At 32.7% G+C, this 17,154-nt stretch overlaps 3 protein-coding genes across 3 annotated transcripts; 2 read left to right on the forward strand and 1 right to left on the reverse strand.

Moving 5' to 3' along the window:
• Positions 1-1,929: 1,929 nt before the first annotated feature.
• Positions 1,930-3,006, reverse strand: LOC108216343 (probable CCR4-associated factor 1 homolog 11). The gene has a single exon (XM_017389086.2). It carries the CDS (start codon positions 2,871-2,873, stop codon positions 2,028-2,030), a length of 846 nt encoding a protein of 281 aa, XP_017244575.1. The 5' UTR covers positions 2,874-3,006; the 3' UTR covers positions 1,930-2,027.
• Positions 3,007-6,498: 3,492 nt separating this feature from the next.
• Positions 6,499-10,736, forward strand: LOC108215836 (uncharacterized). The gene is made up of 8 exons (XM_017388426.2): positions 6,499-6,658; positions 6,739-6,841; positions 6,927-7,031; positions 7,911-7,996; positions 8,512-8,744; positions 8,879-9,059; positions 9,578-9,761; positions 10,429-10,736. Exons 1-8 carry the CDS (start codon positions 6,606-6,608, stop codon positions 10,732-10,734), a joined length of 1,251 nt encoding a protein of 416 aa, XP_017243915.2. The 5' UTR covers positions 6,499-6,605; the 3' UTR covers positions 10,735-10,736.
• A 2,050-nt stretch (positions 10,737-12,786) lies between these two features.
• Positions 12,787-13,469, forward strand: LOC108217672 (small ribosomal subunit protein eS17w). The gene has a single exon (XM_017390547.2). The coding sequence runs from the start codon at positions 12,889-12,891 to the stop codon at positions 13,330-13,332; it is 444 nt and encodes a 147-aa protein (XP_017246036.1). The 5' UTR covers positions 12,787-12,888; the 3' UTR covers positions 13,333-13,469.
• Positions 13,470-17,154: the final 3,685 nt, after the last annotated feature.

The following is a 17,154-nucleotide window of genomic DNA, read 5'->3' on the forward strand; positions in this document are numbered from 1 at the left end:
CCTTTCAACCCAACAACCAACAGCATTTTATTTTAATTTCGATAAATTTCAAGTGTTCTGACTCGTGATGCTTCCTCTCACTGAAGTCTAAATGTGGCAAATCAATAGTCACCTGGCCTAACCAAAGGAAGGTCCAATATATGTACCTACCACACATATAGTTGTAAACAAATCCTACATCCATAGTAGTTCTGCAAGAATGAAAAGGTTCACAGCAAGAGGGCACAATCTTAAGCAGACTACTGCAGGCCTCGAATTAAGATTGTAAATCAGGAGTTCGAGCAAGGAATCTATACATACCAAGATAACTAGATAAGATATTATGGAGAAAATTGTTACTACTTGAGCAGAGGAAAAGATAAGATGGACTCAAAAAGCAGATAACTTTCCTCTATTCACAAAAAAAAACATAGGCCCTGTTTGGGAGTTAGCTGTTAGCGGTTAGCTGTAGCTGATTGAATGAGCTGTTTTGACTAGCTGATTGAATTAGCTGTTTTGACTAGCTGATTGAAATTAGCTGTTTTGGAAAAAAGTGTTTGGTAAATAGCTGATTGAATTAGCTGTTTGTACTTTATCCAGACACATTGCCAATCATCTAATTGAAAAAGCTCCTCCTATTAGCTTTTTCAAAATTAGCTTTTTGGATCCAAAAAGCTATTTCAATAAGCTAACTACCAAACACATCCATTAGCTTTTTCATTTGGTCAAACATCTAATTTGATCCAAAAAGCTAATTTCATCTCAAAAAGCTAACTTCCAAACACCCCCATAGACTGACCCTAAGCTATAACAAGGGAACATATCAATGGTCAAATAATAAAGTAGTAACTAGTAAGAGTGTAAGACTATGATCTGCCAAAGTTTTAAGAATAAAACTCCACTATAATGTTCAGCCTAACAAAATGGCGGAAACATCCACTTAAACAACATCCATATATTGCTGTAAACCCCTTGTTAGGTATTATAGTCATGATTTTTAAGAAAGCAAGAGTCTTTTGTATTCCTGTTGATTTGCACCAGCACTGATGCAGGGGCCTACAAGTACCTTGCTCAAAACACCTTGTGAGAAGCTCAATAGTTCAGAAACCAATGAAAATGCTCTCCAGTTATCACTACTCCTATCTACAGCTTTACACATCCTTCCTCATTTAAGTATAAAAAGGAAATGTGTATTTATTTAACACAACACATGTTATGTAAGCCCCCCGATGAGGTGCAAGAAAAACGCCCTGATAGATCAACTGAAAGTAGGTAACAAGGAGGAAGTCATCATAAGCAATTTATATACTAATTTAGAATATAGCTATAAGTTATAACAAGTAACCATGGGTCAAATTCACGATGAAACATTTCTCTGAAAAGATTTTGTGAGCCAGAGGCTACAAAGACCTCTATATAAGCTCTCTCTCCATAAAACATCAGCACTTAATTTCTTCTCTAATAGTAAATCACTTGAGTCTGATTCTCTTCAATATTATACTGCTGGGAGCTAACCATTAATTTCACAATAACATTGACCCTTTTGCATTACATAAAATAAAGGAAATTTATTCACTTAGCAAGAGTCATTCATCTCGGTCTGATTGTATCATTCACCATAATCAATATCAAGGACCACACTGTAAGATGTTATACCTCCTGTGATATGGTAAAGCAAATAAAGAATACTTAACCAAATGTAACAAATTTAAAAAGAGCTCAAATAATCATCATGGGATTTCCAGTATTGACCTTATACCAGTAATCTCAAACTCTATAAACCCTGTTTAACAGCAATGAAGCTAGACCAATCCACATTTCACAGTGCATTTCAGTGTCTAGAAACAACCATCACATCGTAGAACAGGCAACAAAGGAAAATCATATCACATAAGCTCTACACACAGCATAAATATAAACATAAAAGCAAGAAGACCAACTCATAGCTCATAGGATAAAAGCAATGCTTATATCTGGTATTAATTAGAAAAGAGCCAAAGATTGTACATCTTCACTAATCGAAATGAAAAATTCTACAAACAGGGAACTCAGAAAACCTCTAACCCAAACAGCACACCAGCATATCTTTCCGCCCCATCTTTGCACAAATCCTTAATCTTCTGAAAAGCATGCCATGTTAACAAACTATCAGAACCAGCCTGGTGCGATCGCCCTACCATCCGCTTCACATCAAGAGTCCTAGCCACCTGATCCAACCCCCCATACAAGCCTTGACAGAACTTCATCATATGCTTCACATCATACACATTTTCCCCGAAAAACATTTTGAGCAGCTTAAGAAACTCAGACAATGTACTAGGCAGAGGCTTGTGTGTCAATATCTTAATCAAGTACCCGAAATCGTAACCACTGTGAAAAGTAATCCAACTTACTGACTGATCCAACACCAGCCCTGACGACATCATGAGCTCAGCAAACTTAACCGAGTCAATCCCTTTCTCCCGGTTCTTCTCGAAATCGATACCTTGTCGCCTCAACATCTCAATCGAATCCGGCGCGTGCACGTCACTCGCCAGGTCAAAATCACGAAAATTGAATTCCCAAATGAACCTGTTCTCCGTCCCGAGATCCGGCAGGTTTCCAGTAGCATCCGACAGAGTGAGACCGACTTGTATCAGCTTCAGCTGGTCCACGTTCTGCTTGAGGATGACGTAGTGCTCGCCGGAGTTCCGGTGCACAAAAAAGTCAGTTCCGGCGTTTGTGGCCCGCACTATCACGCCGGGAAACTCCGTGTCCATCGAGATGTACGGATACTGTTCGATGTACGTACGAATCAATTCGAATTCCGACGCGAGATTGTCGGACCAAACCGAACGTATCAGGATCGGCTTGGATTTCAACGGCGGGGGAACAGCGGTGGACATGGACGGCATTTAGATTTCTCCAGATCGGCGATGTATAGATACAAGAGATGTATGTATAGGTTCAATTAGCTTTGGTGAAGAAGAAAGGGCATAGGAGCGTTTCGAGGTTTTATTTTATAGATGTGTTTTGTTTTGTATTTATTTTTTATATATTATTCCATCGAATTATTAGAGAGAGAAACATGGTAAGAGAAGCGATGGATAATGGGAAAAAGACGTGGGTAATAAGTCTCTCGTACTTTTCTATTTCCTTTTCATTATTCTGTTTTTTGTTAGACTTTATTAGTTTATTATTTTATTATTTTAATTAAAGTCAATTAAAATGAATAAATGAAACTGAGAAGAGCTGACGCGGTGTTTTGAAACAAAAAGTTGATAAATTTTTTACAAATACTAAATTATTATTCATTATTCATTTATTTGAATAAATAAAATTGAGATGACCGTCTAACGTGACGGATACTGTGTTTTGAAACAAAAAATTGGTGAATATTTTACAAATATTGAATTTTTATTTATTTGAAATAAATGAATATATAGAATCAGTATCATTGGATTAGAATTATTGATACTTTCTGATAATTAAAATTAGCAATATAAAATCTTTGTTTGTTTAAGATATGATTAGAAGACATTTATCGTATATATTTTTCTTAAAACGGTTTCTGAAAACCGACATTGAAGAACAAGAGATCCTTCTTTTTCAAATTTTATATATACACCGCCTCTTTTTAGGGAAATGCTCACATAGAAAATAAAATCCATCCGCTTATCGTATATTTTTTTCCTAAAACGGTTTGTGAAACCGATATTGAAGAACAAAAAATTCCTTTTTTTCAAATTTTATATATACACAGCCCCTTTTTAAGAAAGCACTCAGACCGAAAGTAAAACAATAAGCTAGAAAAATAAAATAAAACAATAAGTTAGAAAAATAAAATATGACGTTGCAAGAGCGTCATTGGATAGTCCAAGACTCCAAGTCATGGATTGATCCTCTATTATCCCCACATACTCATGTTCCGACTCTGGCTCTTGGGTTCAATTTTTGCTCATCTCTTCTACTATAATGTTGTTATTTTTTTCCCTGATTATGTATGAATATTTAACATAAGATAAGTCTTGCTTTGAATTATAAATTTTATAAACTTCGATAATAAAGTATTTTGAATTGTTAACATTTTTTTCTATATTTAAAAACATATAAGTCAAAAACTAAATTAATGTCAGAAACAAGGTCGAAACTGACTTAGAGTCATAAGTTAGTTTGAGATAATTTTTTTGAGTGATTTAATTTTTTTAAACTTCTTTTTTGATAAAAGTTATCCATAAGTTGTGAATTATCCATAAATCATTTTTATTTTTATTGTAACACTGTTTTAGAGTAATTATCGTTACATTTTTAATAACTGATAAATCATTCATTAGACATTTTAAACTACAACTCATCACTCTGTGAAAAAAAAACGACAACTCATCACAATAAGTCACGTTAGGCGGTAAGTCATAATTTTAAACTCAATCAAACAGACTTTTAATGTGATAAGCTTGGAGTTTAAAATATGTTTAAATAATTTTGACTTAATAGTGACTGATATGTTATTAAAAAATTATAATAAATGCAGAAATGATTTATGCGTAACTTATGATATATGAGTAACTATAATAGGGAAAAAAAATTAAATATCATGTCACTAAAAAGTTTTCTCAAACTAACTTCCGACTTTGAGTAAGTTTGTGACTTTTTTATGAGTTTAAGTTTGTTTCTGACCACAAACATACCATTTTCAGTCAGAAATAGTTTTAAATGTTAACTTAAAATCTACACAAACATGCTCATTATTTGTCACTTAAAATTATTTAATATTTTTCCAAATTTAAATTGAATTATACAAATTTTATGGGTTGTTAAGTTATAATAAAAACATAAAATTTATTTATATATGATTTGCATTTGGTTATGTAAATTTAGACTTTGTTTGACATTATTTTTGAAGCAACAGTGTGAGGTTCTTTTTACTAAAAAAATATATGAAAATCGTTTGTTAAATTTAAAAACAGTTTTTAAACTCAAAAGCTACTCTTAGAAAATGCAGACACTCTTTTTTCTGTTTTTAGAAAAACGGCTTTCAAGCTTTTGCAGAAAGTTGTAATAGATTTTAGTATCAAATTCATCAAAAATATTATTATTTTTTATTATAACTCAGAATATGCAAAAATAAAAAATATATCAAATAGTAATCTAATTTTTACAATAACACTTTTTTCATCGACCTTTTTCCTCAAATAATACAATAATTTTTAACAACACTCATAGACAAAATATTAATTTCTATGTGTATATAAAATAATGTTGAAATAAGAATGAATATCAACCACTAATTTTATTCATATCGCTCAATTTATTATTCATAAGACTTCAATTCATTTTGTAAGTTTAATTACTACATCTAGACTTTTTTTTGAGTAAAATTACCACATCTAGACTTATTTTCACATTTAAAATTTGATATGCGTACATGACACATAAAATATTAATAATAGTGAAAATTATTATTATTTATGACCCATGATTATTATATAGACACCGTATTAAAAGTCGTTGTTTAATTTAAAAAATAATATAATATTTTTAGACAAATACTGTGTTAATTCAAAATATATTTTAGCAGTGTTGTAAAAATGAGAATTAAAATTTATAGGTGAATGTATCAATTAGCAATTGATCAAAAAGAGGATTAATCGGAATTAACCTAAAATAATTTAATAGTATTTATAATATTATAATAATATATGTATATGCACACATATATTTATCATTAAAATTTTAATTATTTTGCACAAATTTTATAGTTTTCAGTTCCATAAATGTTTTTATTATTTAATTCAATTTTTGATCGATTAATTTGATTTTAACCTATTTTTCACTAATAATTACTGGTCTGAGTCATTTGTTCAAAATTTTTATGATTTTTTATATTAATCATGTTTTGACCCGTTTCTAAATCACAGCAAAGTCGGTTTACTAAGAAATTAATCATTCAATTAACCCATCAATCTTCGATTTCTTTAAAATATTATGTGATTTCCTTGTAAAAAAAATATTGATTATCGCCTATAAATTTATTTTAAAATTCTAACATCAATGTATATGCATAAGACCGTATTCGATTTCTTAAAATATTGTGTGCCATTAATAAACCGGTCTCTATCATAAAAAAAATTTATAGATTATCGTCTACAAATTTACTACAAAATTCTACATGAGTGTATATGCATAAGATTGTATGCTTGTCCATTAGGCACGTGCAGTGTTGTAAAAAGCGGGAATCGGACTTAGTCGGTGAAGTTACAGAACAAGAATAATCGGGGATTAATTGAATTGATCGAGAATTAATCGGATTGATCGGTGATTAATCGGAGATTTAATCAATTCGGCGAGTTACGGAACATGGATTAATCGGTGATTAATCATGATTAATCACCGACTTTCAGAACAGAGCGCACGTGCATATATGACATTTTTAATATAATATTTTAATTTATTTTTCATTATGTATGATTTTTCCTAATATGAAATTTTTTTTCTAAACCAATCTTCATAATCATTGTTTGTAATTTCACAATAATGGGCCCATTAACGGGGCTGATATGATATGATCCACAACTAGCCCAATAGACAAACTTTAACGGCCGGATTACGGAGCAGAGCTACGGTGAGAAAGCCGGAGCTAAAAATCAATGGGAAACTCTGAATCTTCTTCTTCCGATCCTCGTTTCGTTTCTGCCACCAGGTTCCATATCCCTCCCTCTCTCTCTCTCTCTCTCCCTCCCCCTCCCCCTCCAATATTAGTAATTTCTACGACTGTTGCAGATCTTTCACCCCAAAGTATCTCGAAGACCTAAAATCTCTCTTCCAGTCTCTACCTGCTCAATCAGAGAGTGATCGCCAATATATATCTCCCACCGTTTTTAAAGTAAAGCCATTCTTTAAAGTAATCTGATCTGCTGCCTATTTTTACATTTTAAGTACAATTTGACAGGGTGCAGTTAATTTTTCAGAAATATTATGGACTTCACGGTGCACTAGGAGACAGAATGTTTGATTTAATCACACAAAAACGTCGTGATGAAAAGCTGACCTTTGAGGACCTTGTGATTGCCAAAGTAGGTTCCCTAATTTCGATCAGTTATTGTGGTTTCTTTATAAATTTAATTTTGGCTACCCTGTTCATTTATTCTGATCTAATTCCAAGATTTCACGACTGAATAAATGCTGCCTACACAATATTTTGTGAATTCAGTTGATCGATAAATACGTGTTTGATAATGTTATATCATGATAAGTGGTTGGGAGTTGTGAAAGACGTGGTTGTGATACATTTTGTATCAAGTCTTTTGGTTCCAGTTTGCACTTCCAATGTTTGGCAATTCATGTACTCAGTTTGCACTTCTGCAATTCTTTCCACACTAAGCCTACTAGTAAGGTAGTTGGTTAGTTGCCTTATTGTACTTCGTCTGTTAAGTTTTGGAAGCTGATCAGCCTGATGAGATTATAATATTATAGCATTATTGCGTGCGTCCAAGGTACTGAAGACAAATCTTCGTTTAATAAAAGGTCCTGTTCTTGAAAATTTCTATAATTTTAATGATAATAGAACACAAAACATTTTTTTGAAGTTGGGTATTGTATTTTCATTGTGATAGTCTCTGTTTTTACTGAAACAATTTCTCTTTAGAATACTACTGGATATTCTTTGACTCTGTAGTCAATATAATTATCGAGAGTGCTGTTTTTATGTTTTAAACTTTCAATATCAATTCAGAAAAACTCCCCCCCCCCCTTCCCATGATATGATCTATCCGATGTCTAGTCTAAACTTCGTTCTTTGTTTAAAAACTGATCACTCTTTGAGAACTATCAAATTATGCCTAAATGTAGGATAAAATCTTTATATGTTTTTGCACCTGCAAAGGACATTTTATCCCTACATTGATGAAGGCTGAAATATGTTTGCCTTACATAGCACAATTTTCATATTGCAGGGAATTTATGAGAAAGGAACCAGAGATGAAATTGAAGAATTTATTTATCAGATATTAGATGTCAGTGATGATGGGACTGTAGGATGGTAAAACAGCAGCTCCTACTCTTTTATTCAGCAAATCAGTAAAATCTGCTCTTTACATTTTTAAATGTTCTGTTGTCAGCTTCTCTAGTTATACATGCTTTATCCATTGTATAGTTGCTCAAACTCCAACAATAGCCTTATGCAGACTGTCTACATTTTTTACTCTTTCTGTTACAAATTGGATGACCCCTTCTTTTGAAATACCCAAGACTATAGAAAGAACAAACCACAACGGGCATGAGCGAGTTTATATGTAAATTGTACCTTCCACAATGGGCATTAAAATTTCTTAACATAGTTTTGGTAGGGCTTCAGTCACGTACTTACATGACTCTCCTTTTCAATTTAATTCCTTTTACTAAACTGATTATCCATCAAACATTACTGACCTATTGTTTTGTGATGGTCAACATGCTTTTATATACAACTTTTTTTTCTTCTACAAATTTTTGCTTAAACTACATTTGGAATTCTTGCTTTATATTTTCCTGTAAGAACCCTATAAACTTTGGCAGGTCTGATCTTGAAGCCGTTCTTAACGAGTTGTTTGATTATATTTTTTCTAATAAACAATCCGAACCTGGTACTGCATCACACTTAGAAAGCATTGACGTATTCATTAATGCTGCAAATTTTTCGAAGGATGATGGAGGATGTGCAATGTCTTTCGAAGATTTCAAAAAATGGTGCACTCTTCTACCATCTGTTAGGAAGTTTCTTGGGAGCTTGCTGAGGCTTTCTGATTCAGGTCATTATTGTCTCTGAATTATGATATTCATAATCTCTTTTGAAATATATTTATGGTCTTAGTTTTTCTTTTCAATCTGCTAATCTCTTTGTATTACCGTGCTTTTATGCATTACTTTCTTGATTGCTCAGCAGGTTTTCAAGTTCCTCATCTGTTACTTCCGGAAGATCTTGATCCTAAAATGATCTTGTTGAGGAAGGAATATGCTTGGCACATAGGAGGAGCTCTTTCCCATCAGGAACTGGGTGAATGGAGACTCTTGTATCACAGTGCAGTGCATGGCTTAAGTTTTAGTACGTTCTTAGGGAAAATATCGTGAGTAGCAATTCTATCCTATATCAAATTCATGTTCACTTTCTGTCCCCAAACGGGACAAAATATGCGATGACTGGAGTGTCCAGTTATATAAATGTATTTCAATTTTTTTTTTTTCCGTATGCAATTTGCTTCTCGGGTGATTTATCCCATCAGAAGCTAGAGGATCTATTTTAATATTCTAAAAGCTTGCGACATTTTGTTTTTATTAATTCACCGTCTAGTTGTTTCCATCTCACCAATAAATTATAAATTTATTTTAGAATTTCTGAGGTTCACTTTTTGACCAACATTTATGTTGCCATTCACGATATCCCTACTCCATCTCTCAAACATCATGAATTTCTGTGTAGAGCTATATCTCCTACTCTAGTTACATATTGAGCATATAAATGTGGAAATAAACTATATGTTGCTCTATCGAATCTTAACATCATGAAATATACATCGATGTTGCTTTCTCTTTTATCTAATGTAAGTCCTTGACATGGACCTTTGCTTTCTTTTATTGAATGCAGAAATAATGAAGGATCAACTGTATTCGTTATCAAGGATACTGATGGTTACATATATGGAGGTTATGCTTCTCAACCTTGGGAGAGACATGCAGACTTTTATGGGGATATGAAGTCTTTTCTCTTTCAGCTGCACCCGAAGGCATCTATATTTCGGCCCACTGGAGCGAATAATAATATACAGTGGGTAAGTTTTCCTCTCCGTTCGCTAGCATTTGATGTATCCATATTATTATCATTTTTGTATTTGAAAAAAGCACACAGATAATTTTGCTTTTCAATCGTGGGGAAAAGTGACACTATTAATTTGCAAAAAGAAAAAAACACTTCATGATTTTATTTTTCCAATGAAGCAATTGTTTGCTGCAATTAGATCGTTTTAGAAGTCAGAGCGTTCTACTTCTCTATTTCGCTTCTTTGTATTCTAATATCTCTCCACATATACCTCAGTCATTCTGTAAACTCCCAAGAGTCTAATAACAAACTCAATTTCTTAGATAAGAAGGAAAACCAAGTGCAACCTATTACCGAAATGATTATAGATAAGAATGTGCATGAAGTGGTCAGTGGTCTCAAATGATACAGAAGTGGTTTCGATACTTAACAAGTTAACATAAGCATGCTTTTCTCCTTTTTATTCCCGGGTGGAAATTCAAATAGCCTGCAACAACCATGTGAAATCATTGTGTAGTACTTCTACAATTTAGGAGCATGAAACTTGCTTGCACTTTCTATTTGGTGAGAATTTCATCAGATATAGAGGATTTGTTTTTTTGGTTTTCTAGTTGTTGCTGTATTTACCTCAGTTGCATTTTGTTACTTTGTTCTGTCTGATGACTTTGCTGCATTGGCAGTGTGCTACGAATTTTAGTTCAGAGAGCATCCCCAATGGCATTGGTTTCGGGGGCCGAGCAAGTCACTTCGGCTTGTTCATTTCAGCAAACTTCGATCAGGGACACACCTTCTCTTGCACCACTTTCGGCAGCCCTTGTTTGTCCAAGACTGATCGTATATGCCCAGAAGTAATAGAATGTTGGGGTGTTGTGCCAAAAGGATCTGAAGAAGAAGCACATAATGGTCTCAAAGGTTCTGTATTAGAGAGATTTAAGGAAGAACGTAACATGCTCAACTTGGTTGGACTTGCAAATTCAAGCCAGTAATCGCCCGAGCCCTCTAAACATTACTCTTATAGATATACATGTAACATTTTGTTTTGAAGAGTAAATCGACAAATACTCACACGGCTATACGCCTATACCCATGCTTAATTTCCCTGTACAAAGTGTATTATTTCTCGGCCCTTTTGTACATACTGCAATTGTTTGCAGAGCGTACATGGATCGGTTGTTTGATATTTATTGTTGTGAGATAATTGCTGAGTGGAGTATACTTATTATCAATCAATATACTTATATAAAGGAGAAGCGAGGGGCGTGTAGGTGGCGCCTCTCACATCGCTCCATTCTGTTATTCTAATTTTCTGGAATTTTTGGATGTAAAATATCAAAAATTAAAACTACCTTTTTTAGTTTCGGGTGTATTGGAAGCAAGTTTCAGAATCTGATTTTGTTTCAGAATATTTATGGAATATAGTAGTTTGAAAATTTTAATCTGATTTTGTTTCAGATTATTTATGGAATATAGTAGTTTGAAAGTTTTAATCTGATTTTGTTTCAGATTATTTATGGAATATAGTAGTTTGAAAGTTTTAATCTGATTTTGTTTTAAATTATTTAATTATGGAAAAGAGTAGCACACAAGTCTCTCTGCACCTATAAATACCCCTATATATTGTAGGGTTTTGGATCATCTAATCTAAACACAACCTCTCGTGACAAAAAAAAATAAAAAAAAATCTAAACACAACCTCCTCTCTCTCAATACCACAACTCTACCACAACTCTACCTCTCTCTGGTGATAGTTCTCTTGCTTGATTTCTAACTCGGTGGTGCTGTTCTTCTGCAACGATAAGTGAAGACTGTTTATATAGTATTAAAAAAATAAAGATTGTTACAAGCAAAGGTAGTTATAGATCGCTATGTGGGAGCTGACAAATTCAAACAAGGGAGAAGAATATAGTCTTGACATGATATTGATGGATGATATCAATAAATTAACTATTAGTGATGTATGTTTGTTGGTTATTCTTTTATAATATTTGTTTTGTTCATGGGACATGTTTGTTGTTGTTAATTATCATATGATTAACTTTGTATAAAGGAAAATATGGTGGAGAAGCGAGGGGCTGTAGATGGCGCCTCTCACATCGGTCCGTTCTATTTTTTAAAATTTATGGAATTTTTGGATGAAAAATATCAAAAATTAGAACTACCTTTATTAGTTTCGGGTATATTAGAAGCAAGTATCAGAATCTGATTTTGTTTCGGATTATTTACGGAATATAGTAATTTAAAAGTTTTAATCTAATTTTATTTTAGATTATTTAATTATAGGAAAGAGTAGCACACAAGTCTCTCTGCACCTATAAATACCCCCGTAGATCGTAAGGTTTTGGATCATCTAAACACAACCTCCTCTCTCTCAATACTACAACCTCACGGATTTAAGTTAGATGTATTTGTGCACAATCAATCCAAAAATATTGGCGGAAGGTGACAATGTAAGAATATAATTACATTTAAAAAAATAATAATAAAATTAAGATTCGTCGTGTTTTAAATTGTTAATTACCTGTATAACTTTATTTTCATTTTTTCACCATGAATTATAGTCCAATTTTACAATTTTATATATTAGTATTGGTATTACATCAAGATTTTTATAATATAAAATTTATTTTATCCTACAAATATTAATTTTGAAACGTTAATTAGTTTATATAGACAACTATAAAATTATTTTATTCTATAAATATTAATATTGAATCATTAATATAATTTTCATAGACCGCCGCAACGCGCGGCTTCTCAACTAGTTTTTCATATAGCACCTCTCCTGTCTTTTGTTTTTTGTTTTTTGAAAGCTGATTGTTGGATTGCTACATCTCATGATTAGATAAAAATAAATTCCTTCAAAAAAATATTAAAAGAGAAAAATATATATCGAAATTAAAATCGTCCATTACTTTTTTTACCCTTATTCGTTTCGGGCAGGACAGTACAACAAAAGCCCAATAATACCCTACAATAACGAGCCCAGCCCAATGGAGAAAACCCTTGCAGATCAGTCTTGATATATAAACATCACAAACATCACAAACACTACCAAGCCACCTCCCTGAATCAAACCCCTCTTTCACTCTCCTCTCCAAACCCTAGCAAGCTCCTCCCCGCCTCCTCAATTCACATTCACCATGGGTCGCGTCCGTACAAAAACCGTGAAAAAATCCTCAAGACAAGTAATCGAGCGTTACTACTCAAAAATGACCCTGGATTTCCACACCAACAAGAAGATTCTCGAAGAAGTCGCCATCATCCCCTCCAAGCGTCTCCGCAACAAGATCGCCGGATTCTCTACTCACCTGATGAAACGCATCCAGAAAGGCCCTGTCCGCGGCATCTCTCTCAAGCTCCAGGAGGAAGAGCGAGAAAGGCGCATGGACTTCGTGCCTGATGAGTCAGCAATCAGGACTGATCACATTGAGGTTGATAAGGAGACTATTGAGCTCCTCGCTACTCTCGGCATGTCTGATGTTCCTGGAATTGTGCTCAAGGAGGAGCAGGCTGCGATTGCCCCTGTTTTGCCCGCTTATGGGCGCGGCGGGTTTGCTGGTGGTGCTGGTGGCCGTAGGTACTGATTACTAAGAGTTTTTGGTTTTTGGTTTTGTAATGTTATCTATTTGGATATCTATATTGAAGTTGATGATGTAGTGTTACAATTGTTGGATCGGATGTTATTAAGTTTAATTTGGAATTCAAATTCTATAGTTAAATATTTCTCGTCTCGGTCTAGTTGATGTTAGAAAATCAGTAGAACGATAAAAACAGAGTGATCAATAATAAACAGAGTAAAACAGAACAATATATCTGTATATAATCCTAGATTACATTAAATTAATTTGTAAAACAAGTTAAAATTAAAACGGAAGTATTAAACATATACACACACATTTTATATATCGTCCAAATAATGTACTGTACAACAGTTGATGATGCTTTTATATTTGAATTGGCGATGCAGAGGTACTTATTGACATGAGATTAGTTCATGTTTGTTTTATATCCTATGGTCTGGGGGAATCATCAATTTATGATAAATTATAAATACAAGGTGTGCTTGGGATTTATCCATTGTTAAGAAATTGATGAGCACTGTCTAGATGACAATTTAGTTTATGATTTCCGCATTTTGTTGTGCTCTGTTAATTTTAACTGCCAACTGAAGTATTAGTTTGTCAATACTGGAACTCTATAGAGGTGATTACATTCAGGGCCGTTCCATATCTTTTGAGGGCCCAGGGGCGAAAGAGAAAAATGGACCCTAATTTTTTTTACTTCATTAAATTTGATAAAATATGACCTTGTAGGCTGTAGCAATGCAAACTCAAATTTTAGTCCACTTCCGTAAGAAAGTAACTATAAAACAATCAAGTTTTAACAATAAAGTGTATTGGATGTAAAAAAGAAGATTAAACAAATATTTGATGACATTTTTCTAGTTAGGCCTCATTTGTTAATGGGTGAATGAGAGGATATGGACTGAACCAATCTTTTTTGCGCGTTCAGGCCGTTTGTTTCACATTTTAAAAGTCTGGACGAGAGCAAAAAAGCTCTGGACGACAGAAGCTTAAAATTCCATCTGAATCGTCCATACAGCCTCTGTGATCCAACTAATTACATATGTGATATCTTCTTTAATTTTAAGTTTTAAACTTTAATATTATATTATATGATATTAGTTTGTGTTATAAATTGTTCCTTGTTAAATTGATGAGTTCTTAATTAAAAAAATTATTATTATATTTTTAAATTATAATATTAAAATTAAAATAGTTATTCAGAAAATCAATTTTAAATTTAACAAATGAACCATAACTCAATCGTTCAGAACTCTATTCATCCAGAATTCTCATTCATTCAGAAAATATGATTCAGATTTAACAAATAACCCCTTAGTGTATGATTGATAGTACCATTAGTTTAGGTACGGACCTAATCACTTAGGATAGAATAGGCTTATTGGACTGACATATACTAATAACAAGACATAAATTATATAAATTTTGGGCCCCTAAATTTTTTGGGCCCTGGGCGGTCGCCTTGGTTGTCCTCCCTCTGGGCCGGGCCTGATTACATTGCTGTGTTACTGTGTGTGTTGTTATCATTTTTGAAATTCAGTTTACAAGGTTAGTCTATTTACATAATAATACACTTTTTGCCCACTGTTGGCATCCTTTAAGCTATGTAGTTGATTGCACATATCAAGAACTCTTTTACTGTGATGCCCCAAAAGTTTGGAACATTTGAATTCCAGGCTTCCAGCTATACAAAGATAAGTTGTCGAACTCATGGATTTTCTGAAAGTCGTGCTCTGGTCTTGTTTTAGAACTTAGAAGAGAATGAGAATGGTATTGCACCTACTATTATAGTCCTTTGTTTTTATGAGTGAGAGTTGGCAGGTGGGGAGGAAGGACAAACTTGTGGGGAGTGACTGTTTTGGGCCTTTTGGTCCATGGTCAGGTTGAATTTGCTATTGTTCTGCATGCTTTATGATGCTGTCTGTCTAGGTCTGATGTCAACCCTTTTTCGCAACCCTTTTTTGAAAAAAATGCCTAAAACTTGGCCTAGGACTGATTTGGTGGCATTCTTCGGTTTTCAAGATTTTGATTCGACCATGAGGTTGATAAAGAAACAACTTACAGTACATAAATATTTTTTTACTTTCACTAATCTTATTATATACAAATGATTTGTGTAATTTCTTGTGATTATGTTTTTTTGGGTGATCATGTTCCTATTTGTACATATCATGTTCATGTTTGCATGTTGAAGGTACAAAAATACACATCAGATCTATCATTTTCATGGATTATTTTGATTGCTTTTCTTTTTTATTTTGTTTAATGGATATATCCATAACTTACTATAGGTGACTACCTATAATAAATAATGGAAGAAAAGAAATAGATATCTTCGTTTAAGCCACTAAAATAATAATTAGTCTTTTACGGCTAAGTTCATGCTTTCTATTGGGAATCTATACCATATTTTTAAAATTATATATACAAATATTTGGTCGTGGGTTTGTGGTATGCTGGATTATGACTGTTAAGTGATAATATTCATTATTTATACTACTAAAAGTCTTAATTATTAATTTAACACGCATATCATAAGTCATCTGGGCATTACCCCGTATCAATTATAGTCGGTGGTGTCCTATAAAGTTTGCGAAAATAACTGAATATTCTAATGATCTTGCCGAGTAAATCTCAATTCATTATTCATGATTCATACAAAGTATACGTGCAGTGACGAACTCTTTTTGGAAAAAAACAGATACATTTAAAATCAAATTAATTCTGACAATATTAAAGTATCGTCTGATATTATTGTTGTTTTTTGTTAAAAAATATGTGAAAAATTATTGATAAATCTAAATATTTTTTCTGAACAACAGTTTTTTAAGTTGTAAAGCTCTTTTGAAAAAAGTAATTTTTCCATATTATTTCTAATAAATTGTTTTTCAGTTGTTGGTCATCAATTCTTTCTATATATTAGAACTCGTAAGTATAAAAACTACAATAACATTTTTCTATCAATATATTTTGTGACAGAACATTAATTTTTAACAACACTTTCAAATAAATCTTATGTTATTAGAGCATCTTACAATAAGGCTCTTAAATTATTTTTTAAAATATAATATATAATATAATAAGAAGCTCCTAGTGAGTTAAGAGCATCTCTAAGGGGCTCTCTAAATAAGCTCTTAACTTTAAATTTAAAGAGCAAAGCAAAAATTAGAGCTCCAATAAACTTCTAGAAACTCTTTAAAAATTTAAGAGCTCATCATCTCTCCTCTCTTTTAAAGAGCATGTAAGAGCTCTTAACTTTTTTTTTTTGAATATAATATTGATTTCCCTACAACTTTACTTCCAACATTTCTCTCTAATTTATATAAATAAAATATGAATAAGGAGCAAGTATAAAGAAGAGAATTAGAGTTGGAAATCTTTTTCAATGTCATAACTAACTAGGAACCAAATATTATATTATATTTTAAAGAGTGATTTAAGAGTGCCATTTAGGGATGGCAACGGGTCGGGTCGGGTCGGGTTTCTTAAGATCCAGACCCGATCCATTATATTTCGGGTCGGTTCGGGTCCGGGTCTGGAAAATGAAGATCCGGATCCGATCCGTCGGGTTTCTTCGGGTTTCGGTTCGGGTTCGGGTCTGATTCGGGTATTTAAAAAATAAAATTAAATAAAAAATAAAAATTATATAGCTATAAAAAATGTGATGATTGATTTTTTTTAAAAATTTAGGAACATAAAAAAGGGTTTTACAAGTTTCGTCTAATACAATAAACACGTGAAACATGTTAACTTAATTGTATACAATCATTCAACTTATCATTTATATTTTATATTTTATTATATTTAGATTTTTCAATGCAC

This window comes from Daucus carota, chromosome 4 (genome assembly GCF_001625215.2).
Source record: "Daucus carota subsp. sativus chromosome 4, DH1 v3.0, whole genome shotgun sequence".
Lineage (NCBI taxonomy): Eukaryota > Viridiplantae > Streptophyta > Magnoliopsida > Apiales > Apiaceae > Daucus > Daucus carota.

Coding starts and splice junctions, on each gene's coding strand:
- LOC108215836 (XM_017388426.2), top strand. CDS start 6,606: ATGGGAAACTCTGAATCTTCTTCTTCCGATCCTCGTTTCGTTTCTGCC. Junction 6,659..6,738: donor CGTTTCGTTTCTGCCACCAG/GTTCCATATCCC, acceptor CGACTGTTGCAG/ATCTTTCACCCCAAAGTATC. Junction 9,762..10,428: donor CGAATAATAATATACAGTGG/GTAAGTTTTCCT, acceptor CTGCATTGGCAG/TGTGCTACGAATTTTAGTTC.
- LOC108217672 (XM_017390547.2), top strand. CDS start 12,889: ATGGGTCGCGTCCGTACAAAAACCGTGAAAAAATCCTCAAGACAAGTA.
- LOC108216343 (XM_017389086.2), bottom strand. CDS start 2,873: ATGCCGTCCATGTCCACCGCTGTTCCCCCGCCGTTGAAATCCAAGCCG.